This window comes from Acanthopagrus latus, chromosome 20 (genome assembly GCF_904848185.1).
Source record: "Acanthopagrus latus isolate v.2019 chromosome 20, fAcaLat1.1, whole genome shotgun sequence".
NCBI lineage: Eukaryota > Metazoa > Chordata > Actinopteri > Spariformes > Sparidae > Acanthopagrus > Acanthopagrus latus.
The window spans coordinates 14,534,881-14,559,260 of record NC_051058.1 but is presented as its reverse complement, the minus strand read 5'-3'; the positions used below and the strand labels follow the sequence as shown (position 1 = coordinate 14,559,260).

The 24,380-nt window shown below is 40.8% G+C and overlaps 1 protein-coding gene across 4 annotated transcripts in view; it reads left to right on the top strand.

Annotated features, from left to right (window-relative positions):
* Positions 1-24,380, top strand: part of vti1a (vesicle transport through interaction with t-SNAREs 1A) — a 126,977-nt gene that overhangs the window by 59,852 nt on the left and 42,745 nt on the right. For 2 of the 4 annotated variants that reach the window (XM_037081316.1, XM_037081315.1), the window contains 2 exons: positions 19,712-19,782; positions 23,943-24,004. In XM_037081316.1, coding sequence (XP_036937211.1) covers positions 19,712-19,782; positions 23,943-24,004 — 133 coding nt within the window. Of the gene's footprint in view, positions 1-19,711; positions 19,783-23,942; positions 24,016-24,380 lie in introns of all 4 variants that reach the window. The other 2 variants (XM_037081318.1, XM_037081317.1) reach the window with 1 other exon arrangement.

The following is a 24,380-nucleotide window of genomic DNA, read 5'->3' as shown; positions in this document are numbered from 1 at the left end:
TAACTGTCCAAGATTTACTGTCGGACCTCGTGCTTGGCCACCCACTTTTTCTTTCTCAGCTTTATCTGTTTACATTCTTTTCTGTGTGTTTTCACTCTTGCTTGCCTCCGACTCTGATGTCTCTGAGTCTCTGACTCATTGTATATAGCTACCATCTCAGTGCTCTGAGCCTGCAGTTCAGTCTCAGCAGAGCCAGTTAACTGCACAGCTAACTGAGCTAGCTGGCTAACTGCAGCCACAATTAGCAGTAGCTGGCAGTTACTTAAGCAACATGCTAAGTTTTCTGTTAATCGGGAGCTCTATAAATCACAGAGAGTTGAGGGAGAGCTAGCTGGAGCACATCAGATGGGAAATCAGGAAACAACTTACTTTAGAAGTAAAGAAGTACCATAATGTTGCTTTAAGTTCGCTTCAAGTTTTCTACATTGTCCAGCTAAAGGTCAGCAGTCAAAATGACCTTTCCTTGGCTGTGACCATTTGACAAATCTGCAGCTGAGTGAAGGTTGTCTGTCATAACATGTCCTCCAATTTGGTCTTTCCTCATCTCAGACATCATTGCTTCGAACCTGACTCACTGCAACATAACCTAGCCTCCGTGCACAGATAACTATCAGCTGTTTATGGCTCAACATGTCATCAGAGATCTCCGTCTTTCTCTGTCACCTCCTTGCGTCCCTCCTTCCCTCTGTTCGCCCCTTGCTTCCTCTTCTTTAATGAGGAATACAGAACAAGCCAGCAGGATGGAAACCTGAGCTATTTCTGAGAAAAGCTTGTATGGAAATCTATGTTTGTCATCGTTGTGGCAATAAAAACAGACTGCAGCCCCACAAAAATGCATTCTAGACATTAAAACATTTCTAACTAAATAGGTGACTGTTAGGTCGAGATGTCTCAGGAAAGGTTTGGTTGAGCAGCGGTTTAGCTTTGAGTTAGTTTTACTCATTGATTTTGCAGTAAATTCGTCATCACAGACTTTGAAGAAACATTTATGTAAAAAGTCTTCCAGTAGGTTTTGCTTTTATCCTTGTTGTTTGTCTCCTTCAGCCCTTGTTTGGACAATTAAACAAGTGACGAGCCTAATTGCACATCATTCACTTGTCATTTCCTCTTGTCTGTCAGCTCCTCAAGTTTTCTTATTTAAATTCATCACAGTGAGCTAATGCTGTTGTCAGGTCTGTGTTTTGATGTGCTGTCCATGCGTCAAAGATTTTCGCTGCCATTCAGAGTTAAAAAAAAAAAAAAAAAAAGAGGAGTTTCAGGTCAAGATCTAAATTTGATGTTTTTTGCATCAGTCCCTGTGGGTTCATTTCTCAGTTCCCTCATTGTTTTTTTTTGAGCCACCAGAGGTATTCATGCTGACTTGAATTGGTTGCTAACCCGCTGCAGGTGCTTCTCTTTATGACACCATATGGGCATCAAATTTTCTTTTTTTTTGCTTGCAAGTCTGTCAGGTAGTTTCAGGCTAATCTGTTTTAATAAAACATTCTGGTAGTGATGTGTGTGTTATATTATGTCATGCCCCGTGAAGTTATGCTCAGCCATGTGTTTATGTTTGAATTAAGGCTATGTATAACTAAGACACGGTATGTCATGTAATCTGTTTTTTCCTGCCTGTCTCGGTTGTGTTTAGCCCTGTCTGGCTCTGCCACAGTGTGCTTGCCACTCTGACATGACAGCGACCACATCGTCATGCTCCGTTTGAGGTAGAAAATATCAGTCAAGAGATGTTTTTCTTTTCTTTTTGTCTGTGCAAGCAGGCATGCACACAATTTTCACATGTCTGATGGAGTGTATGTGAGTATTCTCTACATGAATATTTGTGCGTCGATGTGTGTATTTGTATATTTGTGTGTGTGTGATTCTAATGATGCCTTCCTCCTCTCCTCTATTGGGCTGTCAGCACAGTGCTGGTGACTGTCACACACACCGGCCCCCCTCCAAATCTTGCTGAGATAGGTCATTTTTCAGTGTCAGGACACACGATTCACGTTGGCACCAGATAGATCCGGGACACGTTGGACTCATTATTCTCTGTTTGCATGTGTCGGCTTCATACAGAAATACAAGTTGACGTGCACAGAAGGCTTGAGCTGAAAACCTATAGCACTTCTCAGTACTTTGTTTCCATTAGCCTAATCAAACTGCATTGCTGTGTATCTCGGGTACAGTACAACTGTGAAAGCTCAAATCAAGAGCTAGATCATCTTTGTTTTTCTCTGCACTGCTGTTTTATGGAGTTTAACTAACAAAGAAATCTGACAGAAATTAGAATGTACAGTATACTCTGTAAACAAACGCAACACTGTCTTAGTTATTAGCAGTGTGGGAGACACTATTAGTAGGAAGGCTGAATACATGGGGGTCCCAGAAGAGAAAGCACATGAGGGATTTGATGTCAGATTTTTAGCGTGGGACTTCAGAATTAGATTTCACATCATTCTTCAACTTGTAAATTTGATTTTTGTGCTGTTTTTCTGTATTTCTTTTGGGCTACCTTCCCCCACATTATATTTTTTTAAAAATTCAGTTTATCTATTCCCATCCAAAAGTCCCAATTACTCCGTATCCATTCGACTCTTAACATCTCTCACTCTTGCCAGCCTTCCTCGCTCCCCCACCTGCATTTCGACAGGGTGGGTGACCGCGTGGGTAGACATGTGGCAATGTGGGGGTAGCGGGAGGGGGTCAAGGCCTGTGCCCCGGGAGCGTGGTATTTTAATCTGGGCTATTTGTAATGACAGGCCTCCTATGAGCGCAGAGGAGTGGCAGGTTGAGAGGCTCTGACAGGTTCTAATCGCTGTCAGGAAAAGTAGCTGAAGAATGTGCCAGCTACACCCCCCTCCCCTTCCTGTCCTCTCACATAGCTGTTGTTGTCTGCTGTGTCTCTGTGTCTCTCTCTGTGCTCCTCTTGACTTGTGTCTCTCAAAGGTGAGTGAAGGATTGTTGTCTCCCCCTATTTTCTTTACTCATCCACTCTTTATTTTGGATGACATCCAGGAGCAACTACCTGCCAGTTTAATTCCTTCATCCTTCCTCCCCTTCCTCTCAACCCCCCCCCATAGACCCCACCACCTCTTTTCCACTGCTGTGGACAGTTGTTGACATTCCACGGGCATAAAGACTCAGCCTGTCCTGGTGTGTCCCATGGTCATTGGCAAACTGCCTAGTTTTGTGTCTTTACCAAAGCAAAGTGGCCAATATGTGATGAATAATAACATGAAAAAGGTGTATTATTGTTGAAAATGTGACTTAGATCTTTTACACAACTCCCATGACTTTCCTCTTGTAGCACACAAATGATTTTCATGACAAGACACAAAATATTCTTCTTACCAACCCCCAGAAGGAAAGCTGAAAATAAAGTACTCTTTTTCATTATAAGAAACATTCATTTCTGGATGAGATTAGTATTTTTACCACAAGGTGACTCCTATCCTAGACCAGGGTGTTCTGTCATAATGATCACCTTTACTCACAAAGTCTTAGCATTGCACATTTCATTGCATACAAAGTTATGTCAGAGGAACAGCAAACATTTTTTTCAGCAAAATAGTCTCAGGTCACATTACTGTTTAGTTATATGGTCATTTAGTGCACTGCTTTTGTGTGGTGTGTCTGTAATGACACACGGCTGTAATATGTGTTTTGTATACATATTTAATTCTAAATATGGTAGGTGCAGTTGAATTATTCGTACAGTATTATCATATTTGTGGTATCAAGACAATATCAATATTTATTTTTTTGATATCAGAGTCATCATCAAAAAACACCCCTAGTCCCAATACAGAGTCTCAAACTGATGCGCTGTACCGAGAGTTTAATATGCATAGGCAGAAAGTATTGTACAACAGATAGATGGTGCTATGAACAACTGTGAAACACAATGCAATCAGTCAGACAAAGATGTTCATTAGACTCTATTCTGATCAAATCAAATCAGTTTTATTTATATAGCCAAAAACCCTGAGTGGGCTTTTACAATCTGTACAGTGAATGACAACCTATGTGTTTAGACCTGCGATTCGAGTAAGGAGAAAAAAAATGGCAAGGTGTAGTAAAATCCACCCAATGAAAAATCCCAGTGTACATACATTCTGTCAGTTTATCATGATAGTTAGCAAAAACAATTACCTTGCCTTATTCCATACTCCTATGCATTGAAATGAGAGAACCAAAGAGCTGTTGTTGGAATTATATAAAATTGAGCAACTAAGGACATAATTTGGCTGCAGTTAATAATTAAATTCCAGCTCTTTTGTGTCAAGGCTGTGGGTTGACTCACAGCTGGAGTGTAACCTAAATTCCATGTTGTATGGCTCAAAGAAAAGAGACATGAATTCACTAAAAATCAAACTTGAAAGAGAATATTTGATAGTTGGTTAAGAAATGTAGGTACGTTTGACTTGACTCCATTAAGGAGAGTCCTCTCTACTGCTCTGTTGTTAATGGGTCCATGTTGTGTTTGACCCATTTGACTCTCCGCTCCGTTGAGCCACCTTCTTATGTGAGCGCTATAGCAGATTATTTTTATTTTAAATGTCCAAACTCTCTCTCTAAACATGTTCATCCTTTCTGGCTTGTTTATTACAAAGCTGGAAAATGAAAGGGCATGTATAGGCTGGAACACAATAGAGAACAAATGCATCCTTTCTCCACTCAAGGACAGGACTGGGCCATCAGCAAAAAAAAAAAAAAGTCAAAGTATAAATATAAAAGTGCCTCAAAGAAAAACAAGATGGCCAATAGAACTTTTCAGGTTCAACACAAACTTGCTGCTCTGCCTCTCTTCTCCTTTGGCACAGGACAAGGGTGGCCAGGCTTTGCCCAGGTGCCGTCTGTGCCATTGGCGCTAAAGCGAGGGGAAGCTGGCACACTTTGGGCATGGCTGCGGCCCCTTCTTCCTCAAAGGCTTGCCTCGTCTCCCTTCTTTCCCCTCACGGTCCCTGCTGCTCCATAGCCCAGGGAGCTCATTAGGCCAGACTTCCTCTTCATTTAATCCATTTTTCATAGCCTAAAAAACAGTCCCTGATCTTAAAAATCCTGGCTAATTTAAGCCTGGATGTTGGGGAAAAGAGTAAAAATATCATGAAAAAAAAGCGGGCCCGTGCATGCTTTTTCATATTTCTGATGTCAAAATTAAATGTTTTTATAGAGGAGCTCTATGGCCAGAATGGAAAGCTGCAGAACCAGCACTAATGTGAGCAGTTCTTGAACAGAGTTTCAGACCCCAATAGGCAGCATCCTGCTCCATCCACTTCCTTGCCTGTTGTCTGTGGGTCTTGGGGGAGGCCAATGTGTTAACTTGGCCTAATGAAAACATTGGTAATAACATGCTCCCTCTCCTTGTTCCTTTAATTATGTATCTCCGACTGGATACCAGAAGGCCCCTGTAGGCTCCCAGCTCCACTTGTTGTGGAAGTGAAGTTTCATTTGTAACTCTGATCCTGGTGGGGAGGATCTGCACAGAAAAACTAACCAATTTTCTCCTCCTTACTCTCACACTTGTTCTCTCGATGAAACTCCCCTGCTCTCTCTCCAACATCATGTTATTCCAATCTATGCCAGTTACTTATCGATCAAGACAAAGTTTATAAAGTATTTTTTTTTTTTTTAGACACACAACTAAGTATACATAAGATCATTTTCCATCCCCACTGCGGTCTTGTGCTTTCATACCGTTAAGATTATGTCCACATAAACACAGCCAAAGTTAACATCCTCAAAAGTTGTCCAAGGATGTGTCCTTTATCTCCCTTCACGAGGACAAAGCTTTTCTTTTTTTTCCCCCCTTCCCTCATCCAGGAAACCATCACAGCATTAATATACCTCCCAGGTATAAAGTGTTGATGAGTGCCTGTCTCCTCAGGCTGACACTTATATCACCAAAGGTCTCAGAGCAGGGGGAGGGAGAAACACTGAGGGAAGAGAGGAAAAAAGAGCCGCCTGCATACCCAGCCAACGGATGTGGCGGAATTGTTAAGCAGTCTCGGCTGCCCTCTCGTTAGCCTCCGAGATGCCTGGTGACAGAGGTGAGGCTGCGAAAGTTGCGCTGGGTTGTGAGGGGGAGGGTCAGCGCCCCTAAGGGTCCCATGCTATGGCCGTGCCAGGCCGGGACCCTGTGCCACTGTCTCCAGTGCCTCCTCTGTCAGCACGCCCTATGCCCTGGGCCACTGCAGAGAGGGCACAGGGGGGCTGTCACGCGTCGGCCTCAATTACAATCAGGGGATCGCGCATGCAAAGGCTGCCCACTGTCGCCGCTCACACTGCAGTTGTAATAGCTGCACTGTATCATATCATGTATCTCCCAGACTGAGGATGATTGCTGGCAATGTGCTGGCAATGGAATTTATTTTGTTATTCCATCATTGACAAACAGAAGCTTTCAAACATCTATGCATCTATAAGATATTTATATTGGATAGGTGTGATTCATTTGATTTCAGAATACTTGTCATTTTTAAATACCCACTTTTGTGTTCATGGTTAACGATATAATCTCTGGCAAGCATCAACCCTCTTAAATAAGGGATTTTACCAAATAAAAAGCACTTAAGCACCTTTGGATACATTTCAGTCAAAGGACACACATTTGATCTCCCTGAACTTTAATTTTTAAATCGCTTGCACTTGTTAAAGTTTTAAAGAACAGTTATTTTATTAGATGAGGTCTGCCTAGGTCTAAATCTAACACATTCCATGTGATTCACATAAAACCGAGTACTTACCTGAAATTAAAGCTTTCCAAATTACATGCTGATTTATAATGCATGCCATAAATATTTCCACGCAGCATTGAACAGCCAATGTACAGCCTCGTCCAGGCATGAGCTCCAGATCTAAACAAATGGTCAAGGCACTAACCGTTTAAAAGTATTGAGCTGATATGCATGATGGGTAAAATGGGATGTCAGCTTCATATACCGAGTGCATATGGGATAGGATTTATTTTCTGCCACCTAACACGTAGTTGCTTGAATTTGGACTTGGCCTGCCTTCATGCAAATTGTATGATGTGCAGCTACGTTTAGCGTGGTCACTGTACATTTTTAGCACTCATGAGCCGTGCCAGCAGGTATTATTAACCTTGGCTGTCACTTGCTCTATTCAAGAGACATAAAAATGGTTTAGGTGGTTGCTAACCTTGACAAGTGCCACCTGCTGGGCTATCCAAAAATGTTGCCACCTGATGCCACGTGCATCTTGGTTGGACTCTTGTTCTCTGAATTTTCTTAAAATCATATCTTTTGACCAGCTGTAGAGCTTTTACATTCATGTGATATGTTTTTTTTTTGCTTGCATATGTATTTATGGGGCAGTGGTGCAGATACAGTATGTATATACCTTTTCTGTGGTGATGGCTTGATCTTGTCGCATCTCTTGTGCAGAGTTTGTGTACATGGTCACAATGAATTTACTGAAAGCACTTGTGTTCTTGTTGGTTGTTTTTTTTCTTTGGTTGCCTGCATGTGAGGACCACATGCGGATTTTCACAGAGGAGCCACATACTTATGTGAGGAATCAGCATATTAGTATTGGTTTCTCACTATAGGGTGTTGTAGCCATGCCTGGCAGCTGCTGTTCCTGTCAGTCATGACAGGGTCGCATACCATCATCCTACCCCTGAAGAGAAAATGACACCTGGCTAAAGGAACCACTGTGTGGAAAAGAAATTCTGTCCCACCTCCTGTTGGCCAACCTGTCTGAGCAACGTTATGGCAAGATTAGCTTTGCCAGATGGCATACATTATTCATGAGAGGAACATAAAATGTATCTTAGGTTGTGTTATTACAGACTTGATGACTCTCTCTGTGCGTCTTTCTTTTTTTCTCTATGGTGAAGCTCGCCCCATCAGCATAACGTGAAAATCCACAGGGAGCCGCACCAATCGTAGAAATTCTCCCAGTACCCTATTGTCACCTTCATCGGCAAACTTCAAAAAACAAAAAAAAAGCAATTTTGTTCAGCAGCAACAATGATGTGTATTGCTCAGTTATAGATTAAAAGGGAAGAACTTGCTTTAAAAGAAAAGAGTCCAAGACAAAAGACAGCGACAGGCAGGGGAAGGTTAAAAAAAAAAAAAGAGGCCAGCTACTGAGTTGACAATTGAGTTATAATATCATGTCCTTTATGAATAATTAATATGATGGTGCTGAGGTCCCTCAGAAGGTAGATTAAATTAGTTCTGCCATGTCTTAAAACTTAGATATGCTTCATTAGTGTGGAAGATGATGGCAGGCATGTTGGGTATGCAGTTAAGCCCGTTTCTGTTGATGATGAGGAACAGGAGACACCTTGTCAGCCCGGTGGTGGCACACCGTGTTACATTACATTTATGTCAGTTAACAGACAAATTCAGGAATTCAACAAATGCATTGCTCCATCTGTGTCTGCTGGTCAGGAGATTCTGGTTATACTGTAGTCCCGTTCGTGTATAACTTATTAGATTTTGTACCAGCATGCAGGCCGATGTTTATTTAAAACGTCAGTTAAAGCACAAATTTGAAGACTTGAGTCACCCTTGGCCTAAAGAATAAAGAAATGCATAAATTAATTTTATTTTTGCTTTTTGAGGTTAGTTTCTTTTTGTATTTTGAATATATAGCCTTCCATCAACTTTCTAAAATGAGGTTCACAATGAATACCTAAAAGATGGAATTCTTCAGAGCTTCTTCTTGAATATGACATCTTGTTGTACAGGAACAATGTAAGTAAGCACAAATAAACAATGTATATGGTGCACAAGGGCTTTGGCGTGCCCTCGCATGTCGTGCCATGTTGTGTGTATTCACAGTGGAAGCTGACAATAATCTGCCTTCAACTCTGTGGCCCCGGTCACTGTTAAATGAGGCGCATAATGTGTATCTCTTTTGTGAGTCCCCTCTGTGCCTCGTATTCCCCCATAATAGCGGTATTATTTTCCTTTTACCAGAGTAGGGAAGTGTGATGGTATTACCCTTAAGTAAAACACAAACTTCTGTTTGTGCTGTCTGTCAGGGCAGACACAACAACGCAGTGTTCTCATAACAGGCTCCAACTGTTGCTTGGTCAAAAGAAATTGTCAGAGCACCTTAGATTTGTTAACGAGAATTTGATGTATCATCTGTGAATAAGAGGACAACTATGCCCCTGCAGTAAACTATTGAAGAATGACATGTAGGCCATCAGTGCAGACATAATATGTTGATGTACAAGAAGGGAGCATTTCTATTCAGTGAATAAAGAACGAGTGTTTTGTATTTTAATAGCTATCACCAAGAAAGTTAAACAAACAATTCTTCCTTCAAGTTAAAGGAGAATGATGTTTTTACAGTCTTTTTAAAAAAAAAAAATGTATCACATACTTTTAAATAATTTCTTGGCATTTAAATCTGTTATCTTAACTACATGAAGACAAATGCAGCCAAAATTTCCTTCATGATTGTGCCATGGTAATGGTAGATTTGGCTTACTGTTGTAACATTGCCTATTGTCAAAGACACAACAGCAGGGCAATGTTTAATTAATTTAATACAAATTGTCAATGAAATAAAGGAAATGTATTCCAAGCTAGCTCGCTAAGATGGATACATTGTTAACGGTCTCTAGTCCAGCTTCCAAGCTGCAAGTATTGAGAAGTCTGGGAAATGATTTAGTAGTGTTTGACTCTGACAAGTAATATCACCAATTTATTGGTCCCATTAGAGGTTCTGATGGGTTCTCTGGCTGGGAAAACAATCATTCTGCAAGGATAAACAAAAGACCTTTTGGAATCCCTTAACAATGGATTCTCAAAGTATTAAGCACACTGTAGATGAGCAGTTTATTAAATGTAGGAGACATATTATGCTCATTTTATGTTCATTTTTCATCAGCTCCTGTCTCTTTAAGGGCCCCCATTCTCCCAAATACCCAGTCACTTTGGACTGGTCAGTTCACACATGCCTGAGTCAGCCCCTGGAACAATAACAGAACAACTGTGCCAAATCAGTTCTCACTTGCCAAACTAGCCACTAGGCATAAATTATGCAAATATGTGGCAAGGTGACATAGCGTGATGTCACAAAGTCACTGAATGAAATGTGCAACGAGTTGTTTCAGGAGCAGTCTTTTCCGTGGGAGAGAGGAGCTTCTGTTGGTGCAGACTTTGACTTTTTTAACTTTCAAGATCACAAAAAAGAAGCTGTATAAAACACTGAAGAAAGAATCTAAATGAAAAAAACATAATAGGTATCTTTTCACTCTCAGAAAATCATCAGTCATCAGTTTGCATCGATTGATGTATTGAACCTTAAATGTAAGTGTGAGCAAACTAGGCTTATGTTTCAAAATCATGTTTCAGTGAGAAGAGATGAAGCGGAACAGATGTATCCTGGAAAGTAGTCATAGTACTAATTGGTACCGAGAACATGATCTTCATTCACAAAGGTTGAACTGGCCTCTGTGGTGCAACCTGTCACTCTCCAGCCAGCTTCAGCAACGGCTCACTCCTTTTTCACTCTGTTTTGGGAGCCCTTCCTTGGCTCATGAGTATTAATGAATTCAAAGTTTGAGGAAAATAATCTTAAAGTGGTTCCAACTGTCAGATCCTGTCAGTGCAACCACTTCTAATGGCCTGCGCCTTCCATTCAGGCTAATGTTTGATGTCTCGCTTTCATGCCCTCCTTTTTCTCCATTGCTAAATTGCTGCCGACAGTCCTGTGTCCCCACAGATTGTTTGTTTGTTTTCGAGCATGCTTGTTTTACATATCACCGACGTAACGAGGATTCATTTAGGGAGCTGTTAATGGGGGAAGGGAGGGAGTGGTCCGTTGCTTTCTTATATTCAAATAGGATGTGATCATGAGTCAGGTAGCAATCTGTTGTAGCGCCGAATGTGCTATGGAACATGTAGGACTTTGGAGAACCTCCAAAGCGATGCCAAATCTTTTCTAAAAGTAGTACAGATTTTTCATGTCTAAACCACTTGACAGGGAACAGCTGGGCAGGAACAGTCGGGCTGCCGAAGGCGTCACATCCTCATCAGTTTGAACAGGCGCGGTGATCAAGCATTGATCAAGACAGTCTAGACGCTTCTTTGTGTGTGCTTCACTCGCTGTTTGCATCAGTTCTAACTTTAACTCATAAACAGTCGAGGCTGGGTGGGGGCGAATCCGACAAGCACATTTTAACAAGTTATTTCATTCATTTAGCAACAGAAAACGATTATCAGTAGGTGTTGAGAAGTGCTAAATACTCCAAGCACTCTGAAGAAAAATAGAGGAAGGCTCCCAACAGGCCTTGTCAAAACATGCAAATGAGCTTGACGCCAAGTCCGATTTTGACAAACATAATTAAGGTGTTCCAATTCGGGACATGTTAATAAAGAAGACTGCAGGCCTCCCCCAGGTCTTCACTAATCATAAAGCCTTAAAGCTTTGTGTGTGGTTGTGTGTAATTGTGTGTGTATTTCCTCTCCCCCATCTCCCGTTTTATTGGATAATGAACTGTTGTGGAGTGTTAGATCTCCTTTCGCAGTCATTCGCTGAGTTTGAGGAGATAGGCAGGGAAGAGCTGCCCGAGGTGTGGTGTTGTACAGATAATTAAAAGGCAAGAAATTTGTGTTTCGCTCTTTGATCTGCCTGTCAACGTTCTGATTAGAGACGTAAAAGCCTTTAATCAACAGTAATGTGATGATTAACGCTCCTAAACTGTTGAAAACGAACCAGAGGAACGTCAAGTTTTCTCTTTCTTCTTCCCTCCTCCTCCATAAATCTCTCATCGAGTCCATTTCCGACAAACTCGCAAACTTTTCTCCTCACTCAGTTCCGGCAGAGGCTGTTAAATCAGATGTTGTGTTTGATTAGGACCAACTGACATGCTGTTTTTGCCTACATTTAAGTCTCTCTAGTCTTGGAATCATTGGTAGAGCTCAAATCTGCCCCATGTGTTTGTCGTCATAATGCAACGGAATGCACTTCTGTTAGATGTCTTTTGTATAACTCTGACCTTTAGCTTAGATATGGTCATTATTTTATCACAATGGCCGTATGCTGTGGCACCATCACTTATGCAGCTACTCAAATTGATAATACGATCAAATTATTTAAGTTGCAGACTATAGCACTTAAACTTTGTTTTTATTATTAAGGCTTTCTGTGGTTGAATAAAGTTTGATGTACTGTTTTTTTTTAAAATTTCATTCATGCGCTATTTATTTTTTTATATTTTCGTTGCAATGTGGCCAGGAAAATTGTGTGACACAAATGTCAGCACCATGAATAATGCATACACAAATTAGCTCATTCTGATATGAGTTTGTAATTCTTCACTTCATACATTTTTTACGATTTTGACCAAGTTTAATCAGCACATGAAAAAATCATTTTCCCAGCACTGGAAATGGAATTAATAAGTCTGCTCTGATTGAGCTTCAAAATTGACCAATCGGGACACACACAGAATAGGTGTATGGGGCTGACCAGTCGTCTGTAGAATTTCCCTGTTTTTTAATTGAGGACCTCAAAAAGCAATGCTCCTGCCCACACATTGTTGCATGTGGGGCAATCACAGCAAGCACCCAAGTCCATTAGTTTTCATTTGGATGGTTCAGTAAGACTGGTTGATTAAGTCCAGGCAATTTGCTTGTAGGAACCCTCATTCTCCACTCACCCCTCCTGCTTCTCAGCCCTCTGCCACCAACGGGGGTTGTCGTTCAGGTTAATTTAATCTTGTTTGTTAGAAATTTTTAACACAATAGCTTTGTGGCTGTCTGGATGCCTTGGCACAGTGCAAGGAGTTTGCTGTAGTTTATTATGGCATAACTTTGAATATGAATGCTCGCAGACATCTGAGTGCATTGGTAATTAGACTTACAGTAAATATTCTGTTTACATTGTTACTAACCCCCGGAAAGCATTGTAATATACGAGTGGCCATGTCAGAAGATCTACAGCTACGTCCACAGGGACATGTGTGTATGTATGGGTAATTTCATAAATGTAAAACAAACTATTCCTTTCCAAGCCTCATCAATTCTCATTGAATGAGGGTGAAGGGGACTTTGCTGTTTAAAAGAAATGTAAATCTGGTGATCTGAGAATTTGACTTTGAGGCTGAGGTGAAGGGAAAAGAGGAGGGGGAGCTCAAATAGAAGGAAAATGCAGCTTTCAATTCTCTCCACCCCGGTTCAGCTTTAAACAAATGGTTCTATTACCAGCTGCTCTCCAACAGGCCCGGTCATTTATACCCATTAAACCTGCGTCTTATCACCCATAAGACGCCCTTACGTCTCTCCATCCACCAATTGTCTATAATCAGCCATTTAAAACAGCAGCGGAAATTTCTTTTGCGCCTTGCTTCGGTCTGACGGACAGGCAAACGAGCCAGGAGGAGGAGGGACGGGGGAGCAGAGAGGGATATTTTCTATGGAATGATGAATAGGCCAAGTTGAGTGGCTGACTAACAGAGATCTGTCTTAATCAGAAGTGATTTGTCAGAACAGGAGCTCTGCGGGGTCAGGGCGCAGGCGATGAATAAAACAGAGCCTGGCGGAGTGAAGAAAGGCCCCAGAAATCCACCCTGACTGCCCACCACCACTCATACACATGGAAAGGGAAGTGCCGATGCATGGGCTAAGTCAAGATGGACTGTTATGGCCCAGCGTCTCCCTGCCCAGAATATTACTTGTTTTGGTCCTTTTAAATACTTAAGCTCTTGCAAGAATGGGCCACTGACCTACTCCAATTTGATAATCCCAAAACCACCTTTACAATGTGCTGTTAAAGAGAAATCAACGTTAAACAAACTATTTGTAATATCTATGTAAGAATTTGAGTCTAAAACATATAAAATAGAATATAAGCCAAATGTGAAGAAATAACAGTTTTAATGTCAAAGATGTGTGTTGGGTGAGAGATAGTAAGTCAGTATGATAAGCTTATAGCCTCAGTCTGTCTTGGCTCATAATACCACTTTGTTCTTCAAGAGAAGATTGTCTGACAGTACAGACCTCAGTAGTTTCAACTAGAATATCTTTCACAGCTCACTACATTTCACAAGCTCTCTTAATATTTTTTTGTCTAAATAAACAAAATTAACTCATTAAATGTCAAGAAAGAAAATATTCTTACATCTGTTTTCCGAATTGAACTGAAATGCCCCGTTAACTCACTGTAAAACACACTGAATTGAAGATAGACAGAAATAAAATAAAACTCCCAGAAGTCATTTATCCATTTAAAACGATCGCCAACTAATGTTTGGTCAAAATAAATATCCTCAATTCACTGCTCTAGCAGCTGCTTCTCAGTGCTGGTGATGACAAATCTGCCTCATCGTCCCGAATACAGCTGCTGAAAATCACCTCGGCAAGGTAGTCCCTGCTGACAAACTGGCCTCGGAGGTTGTGTTTTTTCCAGTGCCAACCTTCACTGTGAGGCTGCTGGGCCTGGTTCCGCTTCCGGAGGTGTGGCACCACATTCCCCCTTTGCTCCGAGCTGATCTGCAAACTCCAGTCAGCTAAGGGTCACTAGCTACACAGCTAACTGCACTAACTCGCCAACAGCAGCTAGTATCTACTTAGTCAGAGATGGACACAGCAAAGAGTATAGTGAGCAGCATTTAGCAGTAACTCTAGTGCTATGCTGCCCCCTAATTGTTTGGATTGACCTTTAAAGGTGGCCAATTATTAGACATTACACCTTTTTAAAACACAAACGATGGAAACGATGGACACTAGAAATCATTTTGAATCTTCAATCCTCGTCTGTCCTGTGAAATAGCACTTCCTGACAAACGTGATAGAGTTTGCTATTATTATAAGTATCATAACTGTCATAACATCACCGAGCCCCCGGATGCTACATGCCCCCCCTGTGACCTAGCACTTGGCACCTCTTTATTTTGAGCTACAGCTCAGCGCGAAGGCGCTAGCCTCATGGCCTGTGGGCTCAGCATTACAAATACATCCCAGTGTGGGTACAACTTTGATGGAGGTGATGAAAGTGTGTCACCAGGCAGTTGTAGACTTGAGAAGTCCTTAAAAAAAGCTTCTCTGGAAGTGTACAAAGACAGGTAACTTTATTCACCTGGGAGTCACAGGCATATAAGTTAACTGCAGCACCGTGTGTGTGTGTGTGTGTGTGTGTGTGTGTGTGTGTGTGTATGTATGTATGTATGTATGTATGTGTGTGTGTGTGTGTGTGTGTGTGTGTGTGTGTGTGTGTGTGTGTAAGTGAGAGAGCTTGAGAGTGAGAAAATGTATGGTCTAACATTTACCAGGCTCCTCCTTACTTCCCCCGAACCCTCCCACGGGTTTCCATACCCCGTTTGTTGGAGTGTGTGGCTTGTGTCCGGATACAAGTGTGTGTGGTAACCTTCAAAAAGTGGTCTCAACTGCTTAATGAAAAGGAGCTGTGCTGAGCCTCAGAGCACACCACTGTCAGGTCTTGTACCCTTTCAGCTCTGGGGACGGAGAGAGCAAGGCAAAAAAAAAAAAAAAAAAAAAAGGCAACAGAGAGAGAGACAGAGCCCTCAGACAATGTGTAACTGCTCTGAAACAGCTCCTGTAAAATAGATGATGCCTCCAATTAAATATGTCCATGGACCGGAGAAAGTTGAAGGCTGTGGAGGATTGGTCGGATCCAGAACTGTTTTTTTTCTGAGCCGTATTGTCCGGAGCCAGGCTTGATGGAAATGGGCGGTTGATGATATTTCCAATTTACCAAGAATTCTAAATGATTTGTTTAGAGCTGCTATGATTAATCTATTAGCTGTCAACGTTCAAAATAATAACTATTTTGATATTTGTTTGAGCTATTTAAAAAAAAATAAGGTAAACAGTGTCTTTTGATTTCTTTATCCCTCTTACTGAATATCGTTGGGCCAGGGACGAAACAAGACATTTAGGGACATCAACATTGATATTGGGAAACACTGATACATATTTTTCACTATATTATGACATTTTATAAACCAAACTTATCAATTAATCAAGTAAATAGTTAACAAATTAATTGACAATGACAACAAATAATTATTTGCAGCAGATAAGGTTATTATTTTCCAGAATAAATTTTAGTATAGTATTAAAAGTGCCAAAAATAATTTGAAAGCCTAAAATTATGTCAATAAATTACTTATGTTGTTCGACCTACCTTTCACATTCAATATATATATTTTCATATAGGAATATATAAATAAGAAAAGCAGTAAGTAAGTAACCTTGAGCTAGGAAAAGTTTGACATTTCTGCTTCAGAAATAGCTTCAGCCATTAATCAGTTTTTGCCTGTTGATCGACTAATTGTTGCAGCTCTATTTATGAGTCTGAGCAGACAGAAATTGTTTCACTCTCACTCTGCTTGGCTCGTTTTATGGCACCAAGCTGGACAAGTAAAGTTAATTGTCCAGTAAATATATTTCCCGTCCATCTTATCATTATTAGCAAAATGGTAAACTGTTAAGCTGAGATAAAATCGAGCTGGACTGCGCAATGTCAATAGTGTGTTTAATTTCCCCCTCAATCTAATTTATGCCTTCAACTTTCCTATACTAATTCTTTTCTACAGTTACATTAGAGGAATGAGTTAAATTAAGGCTCTCTGGAGCTGGTGTGAGTGTAATGTAATGGAATAATGGGCTTGTTAAATGGACCTTGGGGGATGGGGATCTTTAACAAGTGAGTCAGTGCAAGGCCTCTGGGCCAGGGTTATTTAAATTGTTAATAGCTGTTTAAACAGGAGGGGAATATTTTATACACTAACGAGCAACAAGTCAGGGGCATTAACAGTAAATTATTTCTCCTCTCCTGATTTGTTTTGACCAGCTGTACATTTTTCATTTTAGAAATTTCTTTAATAGCCCCCAATGTGTATTTATATGTGTTTTGATGTTGTGTTGTTAAAGATAATGTGTAAATTTGAATGTGTAATAAAATGCAAATTCTTACGCACCATCACTAGCATGAGCTGAGATAATTTTACTGGAGGGACCAGTTCATTGTCTTATGGTTTTTTTAGTTTTTTTTTTTTTTTTTAACAGGCGTTGACAGTTTTGGGTTGAAATCCTCGTCTACATTATGATGATAATTAAGTGTTATTTTCACATTTTGGGAATAGTCTGACATTTTTTAAATATTTTTTTTGTTGTTTTTAACTTAATAATCTGCACAATTTGTTGCCCAACCAATCCTTTCCCCCCTATAACTAATGAAGTTTTACACAGACCACTGGACAGAAGGACTTAAATAAGATGAATGGAAATGTAGATGCATGCCAGAGAATGAGTAATGCAAGGAAAGATTCATGATAAAGACAATAAACACCATACATTCCCTCGGGACGTGTCGTGAATGCCTCGAATGGCTGAGTAAAGTGGGGGAAACCCAGAGAGGAATGAGGAGGAATTTTGGACACCTTAATGGCCACACAGCCAAGGAAAATGTTTATCCTAACAAGCTATGATAAAACATTTCTAGTCAGCTCATCTTCAGTATCATAAAATGTGTTTTTCTGCCATGAACATATAACAGTTTTGTTGGGCTGGAACTTGTTTACGATCTTGTGCAATGACACTGCGCTGTTGTTTCTGCTCTGGGGAATATGTCCTTTTCTCTCTGAAGAGGGTAGAAAAGTCTGTCTTGGTCAATAAGATGCGTTGCAGCTCTCTTCTGGCAGTGGACAAAAAACGTGATGCAGCTTTAAAGAAATGTGCATTTAAAAGTTGTATTTTTTTGCTTGAAAAATGACTGAGACGATTAACTAATATCATAATAGTTGTCAATTGAATTCCTTTTGATTGACTCATAGATTAAGCGACTCAATGTTGACAGCTCTAGTGCACAGTCCCCTAGTCTAGATAACAGCACTACTGCTGACCTTGGTGTTATATCCTTCTTTAGTTGGCACTCTACAACATCCTTCGATTGAGAGAAACCTGAATTCACTGTGGTTCAATTCTTGCACGCTGCAGGGTCACTCATTGCCCAGGTTAATGACAACATTCCTCTTCCTTTTGTTTGTTCAGTTTTGTCACTTGACTGTCACAAAAAGCTGCGACTGTCTTGCAAAACAAACCTTAACAGAATGCGTCTAATGATTGCTCAGTACTTCAGCTCAGCTCTCATTGCAGGCCTCTTTTTCTTCCACTACCTCATCCATCTCTTTACCAACCCCACCAATAATGCACTTGCCATCAGAAAAACACCCTGCTGCTGCAGTCCTTGTCACAGTCATTTATTTGAAAAAAAGCCACAGCCCTGACAGAGATGGATAGATGTGCTTATTTGTCTGTTTAACAGAAGATTTCCACTACAACTCCCTTCCTGTTTATCCCTTGTTCTTCTCCAATGGGGACGGGGGAGGGCTTGTATTTTTATGGTTATTAATACCTGCACTCAGTCTTTTAATCTGCCCTATTTGTCACATGTGACTGTCTGACTGCACTGTTTAATCTGGGTATCCTTCAATCTGTCTTGTCCCAGATTAGAAATTAATGAAGGCAGGAAGAGACGCATTTGAATCAGTTACAGTGTAGGGGGGTAAAAAGCGATGGGATGAATGGGAGACGAATGTCGTTCATTTGACAGTGCTTTCTTTTTTTCCCCCTACGTTTCCCTGATCCCCTTTCTCTGTCTCTGTCTCTCTATCTTTCTCTCTATTTTCTCGCTCTCTCTTCTCTTGTTTAGCTGCCAGATGTAGCCCATTTTTTGCACTGCTCCCCCCAAACAGGCGCTCAGCACGTGGGCCCTTTGGTGTGCGGCACCTGTGTAGTGTAATACAGTCAGCAACTGCGTTGTTTATTCCGGATTTGTTTGGTGCGCTTGAAAGCCTGTCTTTGATCCATGCAAAGATTCTTCACTTCTTTTCCTTTTTTTCCCCTGATTCATCGTCTACCTCCCTCATTTTTAAACGCTAATGCTGAAGCAATATGGCTACATTGATGGCACCAGTGGGTTTTTTTTTTTTTTGGTTGGGGGGGGGCGGTGCTTATTTGGTTATCTTTTTATTGCTTTCTTTTCTCGTCCCCAACCCAAGGGACAGGATAATGACAGTGACCACTGACAAGCTTGTCAGGTGCCTTGTCGGGGATGTTTTATAACACTGCGTTAATGTGTTTACATCTACAAGTGACGAGAGGCATTTAAAAAAGAATGGCTTAATGAATATTGCATCGGCTGAGTGGACCCCACTGGCAGGCAGGATGCTGGGTTATTGTTGCCTAGAACTTCATGTCTATTTACCTCAGCATTTTAAGAAGGTTTGAAAAACACTTCCCATCGCGACAATATTCTTCTACTACCTGCCTGACACTCCCTCTAGACAGTGTTATCTCTGTACACTGTATTGTTTGTGTACAAATATGTGCGCACAGGATGCATTTTCCACTAAAAAGCCTCACTGAGTGAGTCCAGGTAAAACACCTCATATACATTTCACATTTTTTACCACTGAGATGGAGTTAAAGGAGGTAGAAAGACAGAGAATAAAGTGCTTCCTACACTTGAGCCATCACTTGTCCAAAAGTGAAAACTGATACTCACGCGCAATTCCTAATATTTTTTGGGGTGTCCAAGCGAAGCCATTTTCCACTCTTTTTCAAATGTTTTTATTCATTAGTTTTATTATTAGTTAATTTAATTTTTGAAATATCAGACAGTACTAGACACTGAATTGCAATTATATCAGACAGAATAATCGTGCTTTATACATCATCCCATGCCTCCTTCTAACACTGCATCTGTTCTCTTACAGAACAAGTGGGTCAGGAGATTCTTTCCAACCTGAACAGCGACCGTGAGAAGATCCAGAGAGCCAGAGAAAGGGTGAGTACGCACGCACACACACACACACACACACACACACACACACACACACACACACACACACACACACACACACACACACACACACACACACACACACACACACACACACACACACACACCACCTGCACACACTAATCTGTCTATTCTCACAAGTGTTCGTGAGATGGTAAGGTTGTTCCAACTGGTTAGCAACACTGACTGCACGTGTACGCACACAAACACTGAAACACACTCGGGTATGCTTACACTTGTGCACATATTATGTCAGCAGAGTTGTTTTAACAAGATACTTAATGTGCTCAGTTATTTATAGCACTTGCATCACAATTTGAATTTGAATGTTTTACTTCAGTTTAATTAGAGGTAAAATGTTGAGCATATTAATCCACATCACGTCATGAAATCAGCCTCTTTTGCTGTAATTTTCCTGCTTTTTTCCCCTCTCCCCTGAAAGGGGTTAACTTTGCCAGCTGCCATCCTTCCTCACCTCCCCTCCTCTACTACTCAGCACTCCTTTCCAGTTTCCCTCACTCCTTCCCACTTTCCCCTTAGAGAGTGCAAAACCCAATCCTTAGCGCTGCCCCTCCTTACACCCAGTCAGCCAAACAGACAGGTAGGCAGACACAGAAAAAGACCAAACACAGGAAGGGGGCCCAGCCCTGACGGCACCCTGAACGCAGAATGCTTAAAGACCACAACATGGCAGTCGGCCTCGCACAGGCGATTTCAAAGGAAATCAAACATCTCCTTTCAAATCGGTCCATGGTGTCTACTGAGAGTACCTGCTCTCTCTTTCTTTTGCTTTCTCTCTCTCTTTCCGTTCTTCCCATGAGTCTTCTTTGCTGAACTCCCCCCCATCACACATGTACACACATCCACACACACTCAGAGGGCTTTAGAGGCAGTTTGTGGGGCAAAAGTAAAGTAGAAAGAAAATAAGATGTAAAGACACAGGACTGAACAGCTCTTCTGCATTAGAGAGACGAAGGGTGAAGGAAGCATCACTTTAGCATAAATGCCAACGCCTGAACATACAAACACATACACAAAAACACACACTAATGTGCACTTGCAAGTACACAGACACAAGCCTTTATGCTCAGCGGGGGGTGTGGCCTTTTGTTTTGCTTTTATGGTACAAATAGAAGTCAGTGGAAGGTTTGAGCACTAGGTCAAAGCAGTATGCTCCCAACTCTGAAGAACTGAGTGGATTGAATGTTGTGCTTTAACCGTTCTCCAGGCTAGTGCACACGGAGCCTGACAGGTAGCACGAACAAACGTTTTAATGTTTTTTCCCTATAGTTAGTATTTTAAAATCCTTGAATCAACAATTTTGCCGGATTAAATTATTAATTTGAGGGCAGGAATTGCTGATATCACGGAACAAAATGAGCAATTTGCGCACATAAATTATTAATTTGCTCCCACAAAATAAATAGTTATTGCCCTTAAATAAGTAAAGCATGCTTTCAGGTAGCTTGTCCTTGACCCATGACCTTTGCATTGTTTGTACATCTATCTATTGCCACAAATTTAGCACTATAAATTGAATACTTTAAGGGCACCTTGACAATAAAACCTTTTCCCGAACCATCCAGACTGACCACAGCAAGCTATAACTTCAGTATCAGTGCAGTAACATTAGTTAAGCTATTCATTTAAAGGAATGAAATATGTTTTTTTAAGGCGGCATTCAGTTATTTGAGAGCCTCGATTATAAATGTAAGAGGATTAACTGAGTAATTTATTTTCCCTTATCAACGCGCAGAAAGCTTGACAACTTTAAAACGCATCATCTTCATTTTGCGTTTCTCACCATCAAGGTTGAACTCCATCCCTCTTTGTTGCTAAATGTCCTTTTTTGGCACTATAGATTGAAAACATACAGATCAGATATGCAACTTTATTTTATGATAATGGTAACATAACGGAAAGCCTGGGAAAGCCTGGAAAAGCCTAAACCTTGAAAATGATCTGTACAGAATGTTCTGTTTTGGAGCTGTATGTTCAAATAAAAGATGGGGAAAACACCTTCCTCCCGTTCTTCCCACATACAGTATACAAACACTGTCAATTTTTAGACACTCAACTGCACTAAAATTTCACCCAGTTTCCATTTCAGTTTAAGGAAGAGAGTATGAGATTTGGGCGCGAGTCTGTGGAGAGGGAAAGAGGAATGGAAAGAAGGAATGATTCAGAGATGTATTTTGGGAGAAAGTGTGAAGTATCTAGGGGACAGATCTGTGGGTAGAGGCAGACATCAGGCAACTGCAGGACTTGTTGTCTTTGCCAGAGGGCCCAAACCCCAGGTCCCCCACCTCCTACCCTGTACCACATGTATCCTTGGCTCTGGCAACCTGCATCGCACCAACCCGGGCTGCCAGAGGGAAGGAGGGAAGGATGGAGGAAGAGGAAAAAGAGTAGCAGTAAAGGAGGGGTGAGAAGAGAGGTTGAAATGCAGGCGAGGGAGAGAGATGACTACAACATGAGCCAGAACAAACAGGAAAAGGAGTGATGCTGGAACCATTGTAGAGAGGAGGAAGCTTGGATGAAGATGTGTGAAAGTGAGGAATTAAAAATAGAATTGAAAACAGGATAATACACTGATGAAAACTGAGTGAGAGTGGCTTTATTGGGAAAGGAATTATTATCTCAGAGAGAGATGAAGATGAATGACTCCCTGCTGACTCTAGAGAGAAACCTCTGCAAAGATTCCTCCCCACACTTCCTCATCATCCTCCAGAAATGTGACTACAGGTGCGTTAGTGGCAGCTCACTCGCTGCGGTGTCAGCATTTTTTATCAGTCACACTCAAACCTCGTTGGCAAAATCTCTGCCTCCTCCTTTTCCCAGTGAAAGTCCCTGTACCTCACTAGAGGACTGGAGTAAAAACATCTCTATGACCCCTGAAGAAAGAAAGCTAGAAAAAGGAAAAAGACGGAGCAAGAAAAAGGAAAATATCTGAGGCAATTAGCCCCAAATAGCTTGGTAATTGTTTTAAACGTGCCATCAGGAGTCCCTGTGCTTGCTATGTGCAAACCTGTAGTTAAAAATGAAAAAGCAAACACACATTTTATGCACTGGGAAGCTATTTATTTTTTGATAAATATAGCGGCTTTTAAAAGGGATCTAAAAATGTGTTTTAAAAGGGGGTCTAGTCAGGGGTTGTCTCTACACAGGTGAATCAGTAACCTAAAAGTGAACATATAATCAAAGGAGCTCTATCTCTAGCTTGCAACCAACAACTTTGTGTGGAAGGATTAAGTGTCAAGCCTTAGAGGGCCTTCTCAACTTGCCCTTTAGCAAGGTACTTTGCCTGAAGGCCAGTGGTACAAGGCTGTTCAACAGTGTAGCCTCGCACAAGCTTATGGATCAACTGTGATAACTGTAATGACTTTAATGTTGTAACCCTTTTGCTTAAAAATACATATGTGTGCATATATGTTCAGTTGGTTCCCATGCCATTGTTTTTTATTAGTTGTCTTCACTTATTTTATATATTTTATATACAACATTGTTTTATTTTTATCATTGTTAAAGTGGCAATTTGTAAGAATTGTAGTTGAGTTTAGAGGGGATATATGTAAGATTTGTGGTTGAAAACATGATTTTTTAAAAATTTAATTTACTAAAAATGTAAACAGAATGTGAATAACTTGCAGTTTTAACACACTCCGTGGGTTACTGAGCCAACTAGCTAACAGCAGCTACAGTTCGTGGTCACTATATGCTGGCCCCTATTTGTTTTAGCATGAATTGGCAATTTCTACACATTGCACCTTTAAAGTCTTACAGAATTTTATTTGTTGTCTTTTTTTATTGTTCCTTTTTGTCTGTGTTGTTTTTATTTTGCTGTCTGAGGCACTTCAGGCTTCATGTCTGTATGGATTGTGCTTTTTAGATGAAGTAGTCTTCAGCTGAATTAGCGGTGGCAGATATAAGACGCAGTGTGGTAATTTCAGTGTACCTCAGTTATGTAAGAGTTAACCAGGAGAGTACATTTCTTCCTCTGTCTTTTAATTGTTTAATGAGGATGGTCATTTGTTGTGGCAGTGCAATTTTTCTTTTTCCTCAGAAGACATTTTTATACTCTTTAATTCTGTTGAGTTGTTAGATCAGAATGGAAACTAAAACCTGTCTTTCTGTCTCCCCCCCAGCTGAGAGAAACAGACGCCAACCTGGGCAAGAGTTCTCGCATCCTTACCGGCATGCTGAGAAGGTAAGAGGCAGGTAGGGACCTTGTTTCTGCCCCTTCTCTGTATGTATCGTGCTCTCACTGTGCTGCCATCTAATAAAGTTTATAATTAGATCAAAATCTATCTTTCTCTTTCCAACTATGATTAGTCCAAAACCTTGTGTTGCTGTTGGCCACATTGCTTTTCATTATACTGCTTTTTGCCTGGTAGGGGGGGAAACAAATGAATGAACACATAATTAATCGAAAGAATGGATACATTAATATAACATATTTACATTTAAAGGAAGTATTACAATTGTGACCGGTTGATTATTTTTTTTTTTTTTACACTTCAGAATTTATATGAATAATATTTGTCAAACAACTACTCAACAAGTACAGCTGCAGTTAGATAAAT